The 18,231-nt window shown below is 49.1% G+C and overlaps 1 protein-coding gene across 1 annotated transcript; it reads left to right on the top strand.

Annotated features, from left to right (window-relative positions):
• The first annotated feature begins 688 nt into the window (after positions 1-688).
• NFILZ (NFIL3 like basic leucine zipper) lies at positions 689-17,680 on the top strand. Its single transcript, XM_053582438.1, has 3 exons — positions 689-723; positions 15,822-15,919; positions 16,163-17,680. Exon 3 carries the CDS (start codon positions 16,178-16,180, stop codon positions 17,030-17,032), a length of 855 nt encoding a protein of 284 aa, XP_053438413.1. The 5' UTR covers positions 689-723; positions 15,822-15,919; positions 16,163-16,177; the 3' UTR covers positions 17,033-17,680.
• The last annotated feature ends 551 nt before the right edge of the window (positions 17,681-18,231 follow it).

Below are 18,231 nucleotides of genomic sequence, written 5' to 3'. Positions count from 1 at the left end.
CCCAGGCTCCCCCCTCATCTGCAGGCCCTCACCCATCCCTTGCAGTCCTGTCCACCCCCTCCTGTGTTCCTCCGAAACATCCATGCTGAATCTTACCTCTGGGTCTTTCCATGTGCTGTTCCCTCTGCCTGGAATGCCCATCAGAAAACTTGTCCTACACTTTAAGAGCCCCAATTTCCCCTGGGGGCATATTACTTAATTGCTCCTTGCCTCACTTCCTCTGATGGGTAGTCTGGACAGAGAGGGTTTATCCAGGGAAAGTCCAGGTCCAGGAATTAGAAAATCTGACAGGCGACGGGGAACCACAGAGAATGTTTGAGCAGGAGAGTTTCTTCAGATAGAAGGAGAGAAAGAGCCCTCTTTCTTTTTTGCCCTGGCTCTTTCCAGGTCTTAGGGGGTCTAGCTTTGGTTTAGCCCAGACCCTGTTCCTTGAGCTCCCAGGGGCTAGACAAACAGGTCACCTCCCCTGCATGCCCTCCTGGCAGGGCTGTTTGCTCTGCCATAAACTCCCAGAGCCTGGGCCAGCCCATAGCACTTGCTCCCTGGGCAGACACTAGGTGGGGGGCAGCCCTGGAGGGAAAGCCACGAGCTGCAGGCTGGAGGCCCCTGGTGTCACTATTACGGAAGCACTGGTGACTCCCTCCACTGGGGAGGAGTTTAGAGGCCCCACGCGGCTGATGTGGCTTAGGTGAGACTCACTGAGGAGACAGCGGCTTGGAGGAGGTGAGCCCTGCTTTCAGATGGAGGACCAGCTGGGTGGCAAACCTTCGGGGGGCCCTGGGAGACCCCGCACCACTTCCCCCTGTCTGTCTTAGCCCTTGTCTCTGTCTCCCTGTCTCTTTCTCCCCTACCCTCTCAACTCTGTCCCTTTTGTCTCTGGCTCTTGTTCTGTTTTTTTTTTTTTTTTTTTTTTCACTCTGTTGCATCCCTCCTCCCCTGCTTCTCTCTCTTTCTGTGCCTCCTTCTCTGTCTCTGGGAGTCTCTGTATCTATCTTCCCCTTCACCACTATCTCTGCTGCCCCACCCAGCTCCTTCTCTCAGGGTGGGGGAACAGGCTTCTGCCCACTCCGAGGGTCCCCTCTTTCTTCTTGGGTTATGTGTTGTCTGACACCCAGTCTCTGAGAAGGAGAATGAGGCACCACCCTTGGAAGGCTGGCTTGGTGGGGAGGGGCCCAGGGCTGGGTGCTGAGCGTGGCCTCTCTCACGGGGCTGATGGAGGGGGCATCAGGCTGCCAAGGGACCCCCAAGGATCCCCAAGCTGGCCTTTATTTGGAGATGCCCTCCAGAGTGGCTTTCTCTCGCAGCCCACCTTCTCTCCAAAGCCAATGTTCTCCACGAAGCCCACTTTCTCCCCACTTCTTTCCTTATCCTTTTTTATCACCAGGCTCTGACCTCCTGTCCTGAGTCTTTCTTATTCCGTGGGTGCAGTCCTCACACCCATCTGTTGCCTGCCGATCACCAGATGTAGCTATTTGCACTATTTGAATGGAGAAGCACAGGCTCATGCACCATGCAAAGCATCTAATGGCTTTGGCCTTTGTGGGTGATGACACTCGTGTGTGTGTGTGTGTGTGTGTGTGTGTGTGTGTGTGGGATGTGGGAGGGGATGTCTGGAGGTCTCCTAAGACAATACTTCTGGGAACAGGGAGAGTCTGACTATTGGGGGCTATAGGGGTTGTTACTCCTGGGGTCTGACTTGGGTCAGGTGGAGAGGCTAGTGGTCTAGTGGTCCTAGTTGGAACGTGCAGGTTGTCCGTCCTCAGAGTTTATGGGGTCTGACTCTTGTGGGGGGATCCAGTTATAAAAAATTGGGGGTAGTTGTTCTGGGGGCTCTGCTGTTGCACGAGGCTCCTCTCCCTCCCCCCCGGTGGTTATTATTATCATTGTTATATTTTAGAGACAGGGTCTGCTCTGTAACTAGACTGCAGTGCAGTGGTGTCATCATAGCTCACTGCAGCCCCAAATGCCTGGGCTCAAGCAATCTTGCCTCAGCCTCCCAAGTAAGTGGGACTATAGGCATGTACCACTGTGCCTGGCAAGTTTTCCTGTTTTTTGTAAAGACAGGGTTTTACTATAAAGCCCAGGTGGATTTGAACTCTTGAGCTTAATTGAGCTTCCTGCCTTGGCCTCCCAGAGATTATAGGCATGAGCCACCACCCTCAGCCTCTGGGGTGGTTTTGTGTGTGTAGGGAAGTCTGGCTGCAGCGGGGAGTGTCCCTTGAGGAGAACGGCAGTTGCTCTCATCTGCAAGGGGCTGACGGGGCCTCTGGCTGCTGTAGGGTTGTGATCCCAGGGTTGGTGGTTGGGGTCCAGCATGATGTGGTGAGGTTCCAGCTGCTGTGGAGAATGTATTTGTTGCAGGAAAATCAGTGGTTACAGACCTTCAGCTGTTGTGTGCTGGGGGGCTGTAGTTAGTGGGTTAGTGGCCATTCTCTCTCTTTCCCTGTAAGTCTTCCTCTCTACCTCTTTTTCTCTGTCCTTCTATACTCACTTTCATTCAAACATTGATTAAGTGGTAATTACTGCTAGCCCCTTCTGGGTGTCTGGGCCCTGCTCAGATGACAAGAGGAGGTAGGACACACCCTGCCTTCACCACTGCCTGTGGTTGGCACTGAGGGTGAGAATCATTGGTTCACTTGCCAAAAGGGCTGGATGTTTGCGTCTCAGAGATCATCCCCCAGCGTGGCCTCATCCCCTAAACCAGTGGTTCTCAACCTGTGGGTCACGACCCGTTTGTCACAATGAAAATACATCCTGCATATCAGATATTTACATTACGATTCATAACAGTAGCAAAATTACAGTTATGAAGTAGCAATGAAAATAATTTTATGGTTGGGGGTCACCACAACATGAGGAATTGTATTAAAGGGTTGCAGCATTAGGAAGGTTGAGAACCACTGCCCTAAACTTTGGGGCTAAGGTTGCTGAGCTGGGGAGATACTGGGGAGCTTGGCAGGCCTGGTGGTCTTGGGTGGGTGCAGGCACTCTCCCCTGGGGCAGGAACAGAGAGGGTTACAGGCATTAGGAGACAGGACCAGCCAGGAAGGTATCTTGGGAGAGAGCATTCCCAGCTGGAAAAGAGGCCCTGAGGCAGGACTGTGCCTGGCGAGCTGGGAGAGCAGTGGCTGGGACTGAGTGATTGAGCGGGAGCTGGAGTTACAACCACCACTTTTAAGCAAACAGCCCCCTGTTCCAGGCCAATCTGGAGTGTACATCCATCCATCCAACAGGTTCATATGTGAGCCTTTCCCTTAAAGCAAGGGTTCCCTACCACATACTATTGATATTTGGGGCCAGATAGTTCTTTGCCCCTGGGGCTGTGCTGTGTGTTACAGGATGTTTAACAGCAGCTCTGGCCTCTGCTCACCAGATGCCAGTAACACCCTGCACATTGTGATAACCTGAAGTATCTCCAGACATGGGCAAATGTCCCCTGGGTTTAGAGTCGCTTCATTCAACCAGTATGTATAAAGCAGCTACTGTGTGCCAGGCCTTGTGGTGGGGATAGTGCAGAGAGAAAACACAAGCACTGGGTCATGAAAGAGAGACATTAGTCAAATAACTACAGCAATATTTTAAGTGCTAAGAAGCAGATATGCTTGGTATTCGGTAACTGACCTACCCTGGGGACTCACAGAAGGCTTCCCTGAGAAACTGTGATCAAAGGATGAGAATGAAGAAATGAGGGGAAGGGAAAGGGCTGTTCAGGCTGTAAGGCTGCACGTGCAAAGGGCCTGTGTGGAATGGTTAGAAGGCCAGCGCAGCTGCAGCAGTGCTTGGGACCAGCTCCACCTGGATGGCAAGGGCCCTGTGGGTGATGGGAAGGAGTGTGATCTTGATCGGTTTTAAGCAGGAAAATGGCATAGTCTGATTTGTGTGGTGAGAAGATCCCTCTGGCAGATAGTTGTCAGTAAAGTGCTCAGCACAGGTGGTGCCAGGTGCCCAGAAAGGGCTTAGGTGATGCCAATGGGTATTTTGGGGACTCAGAGAGGTCACAGGATCCTATCTCTTTTCTCTGGGTCCCCAGGAACCATGTTTTTTTTTCCAGGTTTGGGGCATGGGGCTTGAAAAGTGGGTGTCCCTGTTTTGAGGATAGTTTTGAAAATGGGGGAGGGACAGCCACCCCCAGGGCTCAGGGCAGGGCTGTGAGGGCAGAGGCTGCTCTTGTCAGTGAACTCTCTGGGCCCATTGAGCAGAGGGGAGGATTGAGGACCCAGGACTTCACAGGCCCTGAATTCTGGGCTACACTGTGGTCCAGGTCCTCTGTCCCAGACCTCAGAGCAGTGGGGTCTTCACTTCAAAGGCATTTTTGGGTTCTGTTCACACCTCTGGTCCCATCTCAGGCTTGAGAAGGCAGGCTGTGGGCTTCAGCTGTCCAGGTCCCAAGCCCACTTGTGACTGTCTGTGTGATTCTGGACAAGTCACACACACACCTCCCCCCTCCATCTCCTCCATGGCAAATAAAGAGGTATGGTGCCTTCCAGGGGCATTGTGAGATTAAACAACATTGTTTATATTCATCCATCCAACTACTAGTTATTAAGTTCCTACTATGTGTCAGGTGCACTCCCAGGACACAGAGGGGAACCATTCCTGCCCTCAGGGGCTAGTGTTCTAGTGGTGGAGACATATCAAGCAAATCACAGTAATTAGAAAGTAAGGGAGTTGGGAGGAGGGTGGGGAGGGGTCACAGTGTTTGACACACCTTTTGGTGTCGGTATACAATTATAAGAGGGACTTTACCTAACAAATGCAATCAGTGTAACCTGGTTCTTTGTAACCTCAGTGAATCCCCAACAATAAAAAAGAAAAGGTAAGGGAGTTCAACTACATTGTTTCAAATAACAGGGTTCCCCACCTCCCCACTTTTATGGTTGAATAGTATTCCATCCTGTATACACATCTTGTTTTCCTTATCCTTTTGTTCAATTGTGGGTACTTAGGTTTTTTCATGTCTTTTTTTTTTTTTTTTTGTAGAGCCACTTTATGGCCCTTGGTAGAGTGCCGTGGCGTCACACAGCTCACAGCAACCTCCAACTCCTGGGCTTAAGCGATTCTCCTGCCTCAGCCTCCCGAGTAGCTGGGACTACAGGCGCCTGCCACAACGCCCAGCTATTTTTTGGTTGCAGTTCAGCCGGGGCCAGGTTTGAACCAGCCACCCTCGGTATATGGGGCTGGTGCCTTACCAACTGAGCCACAGGTGCCGCCCAGTCTTTTTTTTTTTTTTTTTTTAAAGATAGAGTCTCACTCTGTTGCCCCAGGCTAGAGTGCTGTGGCATCAGCTTAGCTCACAGCAACCTCACACTCCTGGGGTCAAGCGATCCTCTTGCCTTAGCCTCCCGAGTGGCTGGGACTACAGGCACCTGCCACCAGGCCTGGCTTCCCTATTTTGACTGTTGGGAATAACACTGCAATGAAGGTGGGAGCACAGACATCTCTTCATACTGACTTCAGTATGGGATGGATTTTACAGTTAATCATTCCACATTACAAACCTGTATCATATACAAGACATAAATGTAAACATCTACCAAAACATCACTTTGTGCTTCACAATATATATATGCCCTTGTTCTTTTGTCAATTAAAAATTAAAAAAAAGAAAACATAAAGGAAGGAAGTGATAGTGCCCTGAATAAATACAGAGCAGGATAAGAAGAGAAAATGAGTGTGTGTGTGTGGATGGGCAGGTGGCTAGTTAGCCTGGGCCTCGGGGCAGGCCTTGCTGAGCAGGGGATACTAGGAGAGACCTGAGGGAGGTGAGGGAAGGGCCATGTAATTATGTGCGGAACAGCATTCCCGGGGGAGGGAACAGCCCATGTGAAGACCTTGAGACTGGGGCCTGACTTGTTGGAGGCACAGCAAGGAGGCCTGTGTGCTGGAGCGAAGTGAGGAGGGCGGAAGAGAGAGGAGGGTAGGGTGGAGAGATGGGACCACAGCAGTCCATAAGGGGAGCCCCAGATGGAAGTTTTTTTGTTTTGAGACAGTCTCATTATGTCACCCTCAGTAGAGTGCTGTCGCATCACAGCTCACAGCAACCTCAACTCTTGGGCTTAAGTGATTCTCTTGCCTCAGCCTTCCAAGTAGCTTGGACTATAGGCACTTGTCACAATGCCTGGCTATTTTTTGGTTGGAGTTGTCATTTTTGTTTTAGCAGGTCCTGGCTGGGCTCGAACCTGCCAGCCTCAGTGTATGTGGCTGGTGATCTACTCACTAAGTTATGGGCTCCGAGCTAGATCTTTTTTTTTTTTTAAAGAGGCGGGGTTACTCAATCACCCAGGCTAAAGCACAATGGTATCATCACAGCTCACTGCAGCTTCTGACTCCCAGACTCAAGTTATCCTCCTGCCTCAGCCTCTTGAGTAGCTGGGACTACAGGCACAGGCTACCATGGATGGATAATTTTTCTTATTTTTTTTGTAGAGATGGGGTCTCACTATGTTGCCCAGACTGGTCTCAAACTCCTGGCCTCAAGTGATCTTCCTTTCTCAGCCTCCAGAGTAGCTGGGACTACAGGTGTGAGCCATTTTGTCTTGCTCTAGATTCATTTCTGAAGGTGAAGCTTGTTGTTTCCTGACTTAGTTCCAGATATGAGAGTGAGAGGAAAGGAGAGTTGAAGGTGACCTGGGGCTTTTGGCCTGAGCCCCTATGGGGGGAGGGGACAGAGCTACCATTCGTGTGATGGGGAAGACAGAACCGGAGCCAGTGGGAGGGACTTCAGATGCTGGGTTTCAGCCACGTTGATGCTTGGCACTTGTGAGACCCCCAAGTGGGGACACCCAAGAGGCAAATGTCCCCTGAGTGCTGAGTTTGGGTAGAGGATGGTCAGGAGTGAAAACTTCATGAGTTTAGTGTAGGATTAATGGGACATGTGTGTTTGTGGGGCTTGTCCATCTGTTCTGGGAGATGAAGGGACTCAGGCACCTGGAAGAGGGACCCTCCTAGCTGAGTCTTAATGGGAGCAGGAGCTGGCCTTGGTTGGACAGAGGGCACTTCTGAGCTTCCATTTTGGGGGCCATTTGTGGTGACTGGGGTTGGGGGCCCTCACCTCTTCCTGATAATGCCATGCAGGCCTGGGTATGGGTGATTTTGAGTTTCCACCAGGCAGCAGAACCTTGGGCGGTGCTTAATAATGGTGCTTCTGAGGATCCTAGCCTAGCCCCTGGGGCATCCAGCGGGAATGGGAGGGAATCTGAGGCTTCTGTCTTTTGGGGGATCATTACAGTTTTGGCTAAAGAGGGACCCATCTGGTCCAGAGACTTAGAGGTTAAGACTGAAAATGAATTTTATTCCTTCTGAGTTTTAGGAGAGAATTTCCATCACATGTATAGTCTTGCCATTAGATCAGACCCCCTGCAGCTTGGGAGCTCAAGAACTGAACACCTATTACATTTGTGGATGAAGCATGCACACCTGTTCAGTCTTTGTACCAGCCTTGTGCCCATTTGGCAGTTGAAAAAACTGAGGCTCAGAGAAAAGAAGAGGAGGCACTTATCCAAATGTGTTGTGGGCAGAGCAGAGATCAGACCCCTGCCCACCACCGCTTCCTGCCTAAAAATCTGTTCCTGGCACCCAGGACTCCAGCTGGGCTTGTGGGCTGGGCACAGGAGGTACCAACGGCTTCCGGCCTCTCCCCTGAGCCCCAGGAGGGGGCCAAGGTGAGGAGGAGGGCTGGCCACAGGTCCCAGGGTACCTTGCATTTTCCACTTGAAATCTGAGTTCCCACAGAAGCTTCTCGGTTTTAGAGATCAGTTTCACTGGGGGCTTTTATGAGACAAAATCTGGAGGTGCCACTGGGCTCCCTGAACATGGTGAGATTGTGGCTTCTTAGGGGCTCTTCAGCCCATCGGAGAAACCAGCTGAGCTGCCCAGGGCTGTGGGAATAGCCCCTCTGGGTCCCCTGTCCTCCTTGGGCAGCCTTGGGGGTCAGAGGAGAACCAGTGTGGGACAACTTGGGGAGGAAGGAAGGCAACTTTTTCATCCTACTCTAGATTCATTTCTGATTCTACTTTTTGTAGAGTCTGGGCAGAAGGGGCCACGAAGACAGTGAGATGGATCTAGAGAAGCCATTTCCAACCTTTTGCTTGGGCATCTCTTGCGATGGGCAGCTCATTACCTCTCAAGGCAACCTCTGCTGGGCTGGTGAGCCAGAATTCTTAAAAACTTCTTTCAGATGTTGGCTCAAACCTTATCTCTACTCCCCTCTCCCCTCTCTATGACTCAGCCTTCTGGGACCACACAGAGCACACCTTATCATTCAGATATTTCACACCTTCTCTATTTGTTTGAGTGCCTATTCTGGAGACTTGAGCACACATGGCACAGACCCAGAGTGATTGCTGCACTGATGGTGGAATACTGCTGGGTCCTGGGAGTCTAAGAAGAGACTTCTTGTCTGCTTGATAGGAGTCAATCTGGTGGACTGCCTGAAGGAGGTAACATCTAATGTGGGAGGTGAGGGACTATTCTTTTAGGAATGAAAGAAAGTCTAAGTGGCTAGAGTGGTGTGTTTGAGGAGGAATATAGGGGCTCCTGAGGCCAGAAAAAGAATACAGGGAAACCTGGAACAGTGACCGATGGAGGAGGGAAATGATGCCTTCTTGTATTAATCCTTACACAGAATTGTCCAACTTTGTTTCATATTACTTAACTGCTTTCCTTGGAAGCAATTTATACCCCCACCTTCTAGGTATACAAGTGCCCATCTCACTGCATCCTTGCCCACACTGGGTTTTATCACTTTACAAAATCTTTGCCAATTTTGGTGGGGAAAGTTGGTATCTCATGTGAATGAAAACAAATGAGTATTTCTCTTGAAAGTGATATGGGTAAAGTATTTCTCCAGATGTGCCTTGGCCTTGCAAATGGCACCTCTTGCCTGGGAGTGTTAAAAAGTCATACACCCTCTGGAGGGCTTGTGGTTACTTCTGTCTCCCTTCTTAGAGCAAATGGAAAGCTTGTGGGCTGCCCCCTGGCCACATGGGTGGGGAATTTGAGAGGCAGCTTACCCTCCTTTTCTTTGATTTACCATTTTTTCCTCACCTTTTTTTTTCCTTTCAAAGTCTTAAATTTCTTGTTCCTGTCTTGGCTGCTGGGTCCCCATGTAACTTTAGCTTTGTCTTCATCTGGAGTATGTTTGGGGTCAAAGAAGAAGGTTGGCAAGTCCCAGGAAGATTTGCCATGGAGACCACGCTGATGTGCTGAGTGTCTTATACAAACAACTTACCATTTAATTCTAAAAAACATCTGCATGGGATGGTATTCTTGATGAGGAGCTGAGTCTCAGAGTGGCTAAGTCACCAACTTAGCCTCCCACAGCCAGTGCTGGTTGTTTCTCTTAGTTTCAGGCAATCAACTCCTTTTCTGACATGAAGATTTAATTCAATCCTAATTTGGGAGGAGATGGCTCGGTCACTTCTTTGTATCCATTGTGCCATCCAGCCCAGTCTGAGGATGGAAGGAAGCCCCACTCCTCACTATGGAGAAGCTGCAGAATCCAGCTTAGCACCAACCTTACAGTGCAGGAGGTGGAGGGAGATGACAGAAAAAAGGGAAGGGAAACCACAGGTAACCCTCAGAGGGCCTCAAGTGCCCCCGAGGCTCAGCTTCTGAGTTCCATCTTGGTTCTGGGCTGCTTAATCTGTGCCCCAGGCTCTAGTTCTGGCTCTGCTACCAAAATCCCATGAGACTTTGATAAGTCTTTCATCAGCTCTGGGTCTCAGTTTTTCTTCCACATCAGCCCATGTCTCAAGTTTTCTGGCAACTATAGGCATCCCTCAGTATCTGCAGGGGATTGTGTCTCAGATTTCCCTTGGATACCAAAATCTGGGGAAGCTCGAGTTCTTGATAGAAAATGTTACAGTGTTTGCATATAATCTATGCACATATTCCCATATGCTTTTAAACCACATCTGGATTACTTATGATATTCTTATACTGGTTTATTTTTATTTTATTTTTTGAGACAGAGTCTCACTCGTGCATGCTGGGTAGAGTGCCATGGTATCATGCTCACAGCAACCTCAAAGTCTTGGGCTTGAGCAATCTTCTGGATCAGCCTTCCAGAGAGCTGTGATTTACAGGTGCCCATCACTGTGCCTGGCTAGTTTTTCTTTTCTTTTTTTCTTTGAAGTAGAGATGGGGTCTTGCACTCTTGAACTCAAGCAATTGACCCACGTTGGCCTTCCAGAGTGTTAAGATCACAGGCATGAGCCTCTGTACTCAGCCATACTTTTTTTTTTTTGAGACAAACTCTCACTCAGTTTCCCTGGGGTTGAGTGCTGTGGTCATAGCTCACAGCAACCTTAAACTCTTGGCCTGAAGCAATTCTCTTGCCTCAGCTTCCTGACTAGCTGGGACTACAAGCGCTCACCACCATGATGGACTAATATTTCTATGTTTAGTAGAGATGGAATTTCACTCTTGCTCAGGCTGATCTCAAACTCGTGCACTCAAGGAATTTTCTTCGGCCTCCCAGAGTGCTAGAATTATAGGTGTGAACCACTACACCCAGCCTAGGATGGAGAATTTGAACCCAGCTGAAGCAGGTACCTTAACCTTAGCCATTCCATCACATCCTGACAACATGGATGCTAATCTCAGTCTCCCCCTCTTGTTAGCTGTGTGCTTTCTAGATCCTCTTTTTCCTCTGTAGAGACCGACCTCTACCCTTTAGAGGTGATATGTGAACTTGAAACTGTGTCCTCAGTGAAAGAAGTAGCAATATCCAGGAGGTTTAACCTGGCATATTAGAAAAGGTTTGAGCTCTGGACCCTGCTGCACCTGGATTCCAGTCGTGCAGCCTCAGGCAGAGGTCGTGACAGAGGCCGACTTCAGAGGGGAGTGAGCTGCTCGTCACACATGGGGCCTGGGCAGAACTTTGATTCCCAGCAGTCAGAGAGACTGTGGGGACTGATGGGGCTGGGGTGGGGTTGGCCTGGTTTGTCTCTGAGGGAGACCCTTTTCCTGTTTTCCTCTCAAAGCTTTGGTTTTCTGATTCTGTCAAATCAGGTTAACAACTGCATTTTATTTTCCTCCCGGGGTGGTGGTGAGTGAAAAATGAAACATTGCAGGTGCCTGGAACAGAGTAGGTGTTCATTACACAATGATTGTTTTCTTTGGAGGAAAGCAGGCTGGAGCGGGAATAGGGGAATGTTAACATCAATCCACCAAATCCCCAAAGTGTTTTAGGGGCCACAGGGAGGAGATGTTCTCCATGCACATAGGAAAGAATGAATTCTAACAGGGAAGAGTCCAGCAGAGGTGAGTTTTAGCTTTTTTTTTTCTTTTTGAGACAGTGTCCCTTTGTCACACTGGGTAGAGTGCTGTGGTGTCATAGCTCACAGCAACCTCAAACTCCTGAGCTCAAGCAATCCTCTTGCCTCAATCTCTGAGTAGCTGGGCTACAGGCACCCACCACAATGCTTGGCTATTTTTAGAAATGGGGTCTCACACTTGCTCAGGATGATCTTGAACTCTTGAGCTCAGGTGATCTGCCCACCTTGGCCTCCCAGAGTGCTAGGATTACAGACACGAGCCACTGTACCCAGCCCAGGAAAACTTTCTTGATTATGAGAGCTCACTTGGTCTGGTGGGCTAACTTCAGAGGAGACGAGCTCCCTGTCATGCAAGGGAATCAAGCAGAGCTTTGATTGTCACTGGTCAGGGAGGCTGTAGGGAGTGATGGGGTGGGATGGATTTGGCCTGGGCCATCTCTGGGAGAGTCTTTTTCCTGTTTCCTCAATGCCTTCTGGCCACTTTGCAATGAGTGCTGCCTGTCTCACTGCCCCCCATGAGCACTTCCTCTGTGACCACAGGAAGGCCCAGCCCAGCTCTCACTGCGTTTTCTCTAAATAAACTCGGGCAGCGGCAGCAGAGTTATCTGCTGTCCCATCTCCCTCTGGGTTCCTGTGGAGGTGTGGGTGGCGGTGGTTAGGTAGGCTCAGGCCATGCCACAGAGAGGAGGGTCTCAGGCCACTGTGAGACTGAGCCTTTCTCTTCCTCTCTGGCTTGCAGTGAGAGCTGACTGCTGCCCCGGAGCTGCTTTGGCCTGTCCTTGCTTTATCTGACTGCCAGCCATGTTTCGTCTTCTTACTTGGGCACCTACTGAATCCATTGTGGCTTTTGATGACCCCAGGGCTTTGTCTTCCTCCTTTTGCAGACCAGCTCTGGTCTGGTCACCTGCAAGCCCTGTCCTCTCTCCCAGAGCCAAGGTAGTGCTTTCCAGACACTGGCCCCAGGACCCTGGGGTGTGCTGTCAGCCGCCAAGCAGGCATTCATCACTTCCTAGACTCTGGTCAGCATTCCTTGAAGTGAGAATTGTCACTTTTCTGAGAATTGTCCCAGAATTGTAGCTGGGACCCCCTCTAAAGGTGCTAGGACAGGGCTAGGCAGGTGGCAGGAGGCTGCTCTGGCTGGTGTGACAAGGGACCCTGAGTGAGTGCTTGTCTGGCATTAGAAGACTCAGGCTGTCTTTTTTTTTCTTTCTTTCTTTTTTTTTTTTTTTTTTGAGACAGAGTCTCAAGCTGTCACCCTGGTAGAGTGCTGTGGTTGCTCACAGCAACCTCCAAATCCTGGGCTCAAGTGATCCTCTTGCCTCAGTTTTTCTATTTTTAGTAGAGACGGGGTCTCGCTTTTGCTCAGACTGGTCTCAAACCTGTGAGCTCAAGCTATCCACCTGCCTCGGCCTCCCAGAGTGCTAGGATTACAGACGTGAGCCACCATGCCCAACCTCAGGCTCAAGTCTTTCTGAGGCAAGAGGGACCCATTCAGACTCACTGTACTCCACTCTCATGGTCCATTTCATTTCATTCATTCATTCATTCATTCACATTTCACTCATTCTTTAATTTATTCAACTATTTATGCATTTCTTGGTTCATTACTCAAAATATTGGTTCATTCCGAAAAATATTCATGCATTTTTTTAGTTAATTCCAAAAAATATCCATGCAGTGTCTTCCTCCTTCCTTCATTCCCTGACATTGCGGTGGGTGGGAGAGAATTGAAGGGTTTATGAACACTGGTTTTAGGAGCTTAAAATGCTCACACTTTTATAAGCATATCCTAGAGGCTGTTAAACTGAGGATAAATGAAGTATAGAAAGCCTTGTCTCAGCTGATGGTGGATTTGGGGGTCAAGAATGGAGGCTGGTAGAGGCCCAGGTGGAGTAGGACATGCGTGGGCTGCAGCAGGGCTCTAGGGAGGGGGACTGGTGGGAGGTGGGGTGAATGGGACCTGGGGAAGAGGATTTGGGGGGTGTCAGTAGCAGTCTTTGTGTCAGGGTTGGTTTTTGCCATGTTTTGAGGAAAATGCAGGTTTCCTTTTGGAATCTCCAAGTACCCCAGAGCCAGCCACTCAACTTCCTGGGCTTCAGTTTCCTCATCTGTAAGTGGGGTTGAGGCCTCAGGTGTCCAGAAGGGCTCAGTTAAGTGGGATACCTCAGCAATGTTATGACATTAGCCTGGCTGCCAGGAGCAAAGCCCAGAGATGGCCGCAGGCAAGTGCAAAGCCAGGGCTCTCCACCTGGTGCCTGCAGATACTTCACCAGCCCCATACAATGTGGGCAAATGTGGGGCCACAGCAAGCAGCAGCAAGTGGAGTGGGCCCTGAGTGGGCACTGGAGTCTCTCTAGGGACTAGGATTTCTCAGAGGAGGTCCTGGGCACAGGCACTGGAGACCCTATAGTGACTAGGATTTCTCAGAGGGGGTTCTGGGCACAGGCATTGGAGATGGGGAGTTCTCAAAGATTTGTGTAACTACAGAACCCCACAAGGCTTTTATTTTTTATTCTTCAAGTGCAACCAAGATTTTGAGACAGAGAGGTTTGCTGAACATGCGAGGGGGCCACATGGTGTGGCAGAAGAAACTCACATATTAGGTGGATTTGGGTTCCAATCAGAGTCCTGCCAGTTGCTCACTGTGTGTCTTAGGTAGATAAGAGTCCTTCTCTGGGCTATTTCCTTCTCCATTATTATTTCACTCTTACCTTTTCCATGAGAGTGGGGGCTTCGTGAGAGCAGGGGAGCAGTTTGATTTTCCTCTTTTGCCCCAGTGTGCACCTTAGAAAATGGTGTAGTGTTGTATAAATGAATGCATAAATATGCACCCCAAGGTGTTTTGGTAAAATATAAGTATTTTGTGGGCAAGTAAGTTTGAGAACATGTAAGTCAAACAAAACTAACATTTTTTTTTGCAGGACTTCTCAGAGCCTTTAATGTACTTAGTGATTGTCCTCGAAGGAATAAGGAATGCAGTATGCAGTATTTCTCAAATATCTTTGTACCCTTTTAAAACCATTGGTTCCTGAGAACATACTTTGGAAAATGTGGACTTAGGATCATGGTCAGAATTCCTAGGGGTGTTGCTATTTGATTGTTTGGGTGTGCCTTTATCCTCTTTCAAACATGACCTGAATTGTGTGCCACATAATTATCCAGCCACAGACACTAAGATGAAGAACTGTTAGTACAGAATAAAAGACTGAGTTAGAATATTGAGGAAGAAAACCCTGCACTCATAATTCAGGGAAGGTACTATAATTTATCTTAAAACTGAGTGCTGAGTTTCCAAAGAAAATGGAAATGTAGTATCTTCATGACTTTTGGGTGGCAGAATAGACTCTTGCATTAGGCAGACTGAGTCGTTTAAAAAATATTATTATTATTATTAACAATCTCCAGCTGTGAGCAAGGTTGTTGTCATTCATCTGTTTATTCATGCAGCAAATGTTTATCTACCACCTACAATACTATCTAGTTTCCAGGGATACAACAGTAGGCAAAAAAAAAAAAAAAAAAAGAAAAAAAATGTAATACTTACCTTTATGGAGGTTACAGTCATAGATTTTGAGAATAAAGATGCCAGCCCTCAATGTCTCTGCTTTCTTGATATTTTTCTGAATTCTTAAGTGAAAACCTTCCATCTTGTTGCAATTTTTTTCTCTACTTGTTTTGTATCAGAAGGTGCTGACATCCTAGTTACAGGGAGCCCAGATTATTGTATTGGAATATTCAGGAAAACCAATATGGGAAAATGGGCTGAGGCAAAGGAGGTGATACCTCATTGTTGGGACATCCCTGGGACAGTGGGCATCCTTTCTGAACTCCATGCCAGGAGTTGGGAGTCTAATAATTTTGGTTCTTTTCTCTGCACCCATCCTTAACACTTGGGTTCTTTACCATGAGGCGTGTGGAATATTCTCAAGAACTGCTTTCTGTTGGTTGGATGGGTGGACCCATGGATGCATATCTCAAAGAATGAATGGATTTGTGGAAGGGTGACTAGCAGATAGGAGGGATATTTGGATGATTGAAAGAATGGGAGAGTAGATGGATGGATGGATGAAACCAATGAATAAATATGTGGATGAAAAGATGCCTAGTAAAGGAACAATGTGATTTAAAAATGATTCCATCAGTGAATTAATGGACAGTTAGATGGATGGATGGATGGTAGAGTGAGTGTTAGATGTGATGGGTGAGTGTGTAATGAGATGGGAGAGATGGGTGGATGTTTGAGTGGATGGATGGAAAATACGATGATGGGTGAATGAATGAATGTGTAAATGAGTGGATAATGGGTTGGTTGGTTGGGAGGGTCGAGGGAAGGACAAATGGACAGTTGAGTGAGTAGATGGGTGCCTGGATGACATGATGAATGGGTGGATAGTAGATGGATGGATGTGAAGGTGTAAACTTCTGGGTGTAGATTGAAGATATCTCAGGGTACAATCTGGGCAAAGTCCAGGTGAGTAGCAGCGTATTTTCTGACTTCTCCTTGGCTCAGTTTAACTCCATGGGTGCACATTATCTTTCTAGGTCCAGCCTTTCCTCTCTCTTCTTCTTGGTCTCCAAGAGTCTTGTCCTGGAGCTCTGATTGAACTGAGCCCTTGGCTTGTCTGCTGATCTTCTCAGTGGTAAGGAGAATGCCCCTGGAAGGAGCTGGTATCCTCCTGATATAGGACTGAACCAGAGCTTTAGGATGACTGTGGGCTGCTCCTCAGCTCTGCTTTCTGTTTACTGCACCCCTGTCTGTCTGCACCCTGATTTCCATCCCAATTCCAGCTCTACCTGACCCCTCCATCTAAGATGAATTAGAGGGCAGGGTCATCCAGGTCAACCTTCTGTTTCTATTCCAAGACTTCTCTCCTCTTCCTCAGGTCCCCCAAGTAGCTATGGACGTGGGTCTCTTGGACCTGCCGGAGGCATCTCAGGATCGTAGCAAGACCCTGTGGGGGTGTCGGGGCAGGGCCCCCACTGTGCGTCGGCAGCGGGAGTTCATGCCAGACGAGAAAAAGGACACGGTTTACTGGGAGAAGCGGAGGAAGAACAATGAGGCAGCCAAGAAATCCCGGGAAAAGAGGCGTCTCAATGATGCAGCCATTGAAGACAGGCTGGCTGCACTGATGGAGGAGAACACCCTGCTCAGGGCTGAGCTGCGGGCACTCAAACTTCACTTTGGCCTCCTGCAGCCCACTGCTGGTCCCCGGGCCTTGCCCCTACAGGCTCTGCTATGGGAATCTCCCTGGACTGGGGACCCCCTGCCTGGGGCTGAATGGCTCTCCTCTTTGCCTGCTTCCCATGGCTGCTTATTAAGGCCATGTTCCCTGGATGCTGGGATTCCAGGATGTCAGAGCTGCCTACTGGCTTCTAAGTGGACTGGCCTGGCTGCATCCCCCAGAACCCCCCAGCAGTCTGCATCCTCTGCCCCCAGCAGAATTGACATGGCCTTGCAGACTGCCCTCCCAGCTACTCTCTTCAGCTGTCACCTCTTGGATGGGCAGGTGAGGCCTAGACCAGAGCTCAGGCCCTGCTGGGGGCTGTGGTCACCAATGCTCCCTGGATTCCAGGCCTCAGGGCCTCCAGATATGTTGCTGACATCCACTGATGACCCCATAGGGCTGCCTCCAGGGGTGACCTGCCCTCTTCCAGGGAATAGTTCCGAGGGTCTGACTCGGCCTTCTCTACCCCACAAACTGCGCATCAAAGCCCGAGCCTCTGGCAGGAAAGGTGGCTGGAACACCCTTTGAGGGCTTCTCCTGGGCAGGGCCAGGCCTGCAAGTGGATGGTTGCAGATGAACATGGGTTTGTCTGGGGAATGAGAGGCTTGGCCACAGGCAAGGCCTGTAGGAAGCAGGGATGTCCTGGCTGGGAGGGTCCACTTTTCAATTTCCGGACCAGGCTTCTAGGAGGAAGGGATGGTGCCCCACCTTGGATTCTATCATGGCTCTTGCACTGTCCTAAAATCTGTGCTTTGGGTTGCCACTTTTCTCCCTTCCTTCCTTCTTTCTGTCAATTCATCCATCTGCCCACCTGTTCATCCATCTATTTATCCATTCATATTTTTATGCATCCTTCTATCCATCAGTTCTTCATTTTTTATCCACCCATCCTTTCATCCTTCCATCCATCTATCCATTCTTCCTTTTATCCATTTACCCACCCATCTATCCTTCTTTCCATCCATCCACTCATCTACCTGTTCCCTCGTCTGTCCATCTGTCTATCCGTTCATCACCATTACATCCATCCATTCTTACATCCAACTATTGTTCCTTCCTCCTATCCATCTGTTTGTCATCTATCTAGCCATCTGTTTTCCATCCATCTATCCATTCTTATTTTCATCTATCCACCTATCCACCTGTTCATTCATCTGTCTGTCCATCCATCCATGCATTTACCACCTTTTTATCTCCACACCCTTTCTTCCTTTCTCCCTCCTTACCTCCCTCCCTCCTGTCCTTCCTTCCTTCTCTCCATCCATCCACTTGTTCACCCATATGTCATCCTACATCCATCCATTCATCATCTTTTCATCCATCCTTTTTTTTTTTTTAAGACAGAGTCTCACTATGTCACCCTTGGTAGACTGCGTGGCGTCACAGTTTGCAGCAACCTCAAACTCTTGGGCTTAAGCGATTCTCTTGCCTCAGCCTCCCAATTAGCTGGGACTACAGATGCCCACCACAACGCCCAGCTATTTTGTTGTTGTTGTTGTTGTTTTCGCAGTTGTCATTGTTGTTTGGCTGGTCTGGCCTGGGTTTAAACCTGCCAGCCTTGGTGTATGTGGCTGGCGCCATAACCACTGTGCTGCAGGCACTGAGCCCATCCATCATCTTTTCATCCATCCATCTATCCATACACCCACCCACTCATCCATCCATCCTTCTCTCTGCTCACTCACACATCTATCCATCTTTTTTTGGGGGGGCAGATAGGACAGTAT

This window comes from Nycticebus coucang, chromosome 3, assembly GCF_027406575.1.
Source record: "Nycticebus coucang isolate mNycCou1 chromosome 3, mNycCou1.pri, whole genome shotgun sequence".
NCBI classification, from domain to species: Eukaryota; Metazoa; Chordata; class Mammalia; order Primates; family Lorisidae; genus Nycticebus; species Nycticebus coucang.
This window is presented reverse-complemented; position numbering and strand designations above follow the sequence as displayed.

Coding starts and splice junctions, on each gene's coding strand:
- NFILZ (XM_053582438.1), top strand. CDS start 16,178: ATGGACGTGGGTCTCTTGGACCTGCCGGAGGCATCTCAGGATCGTAGC.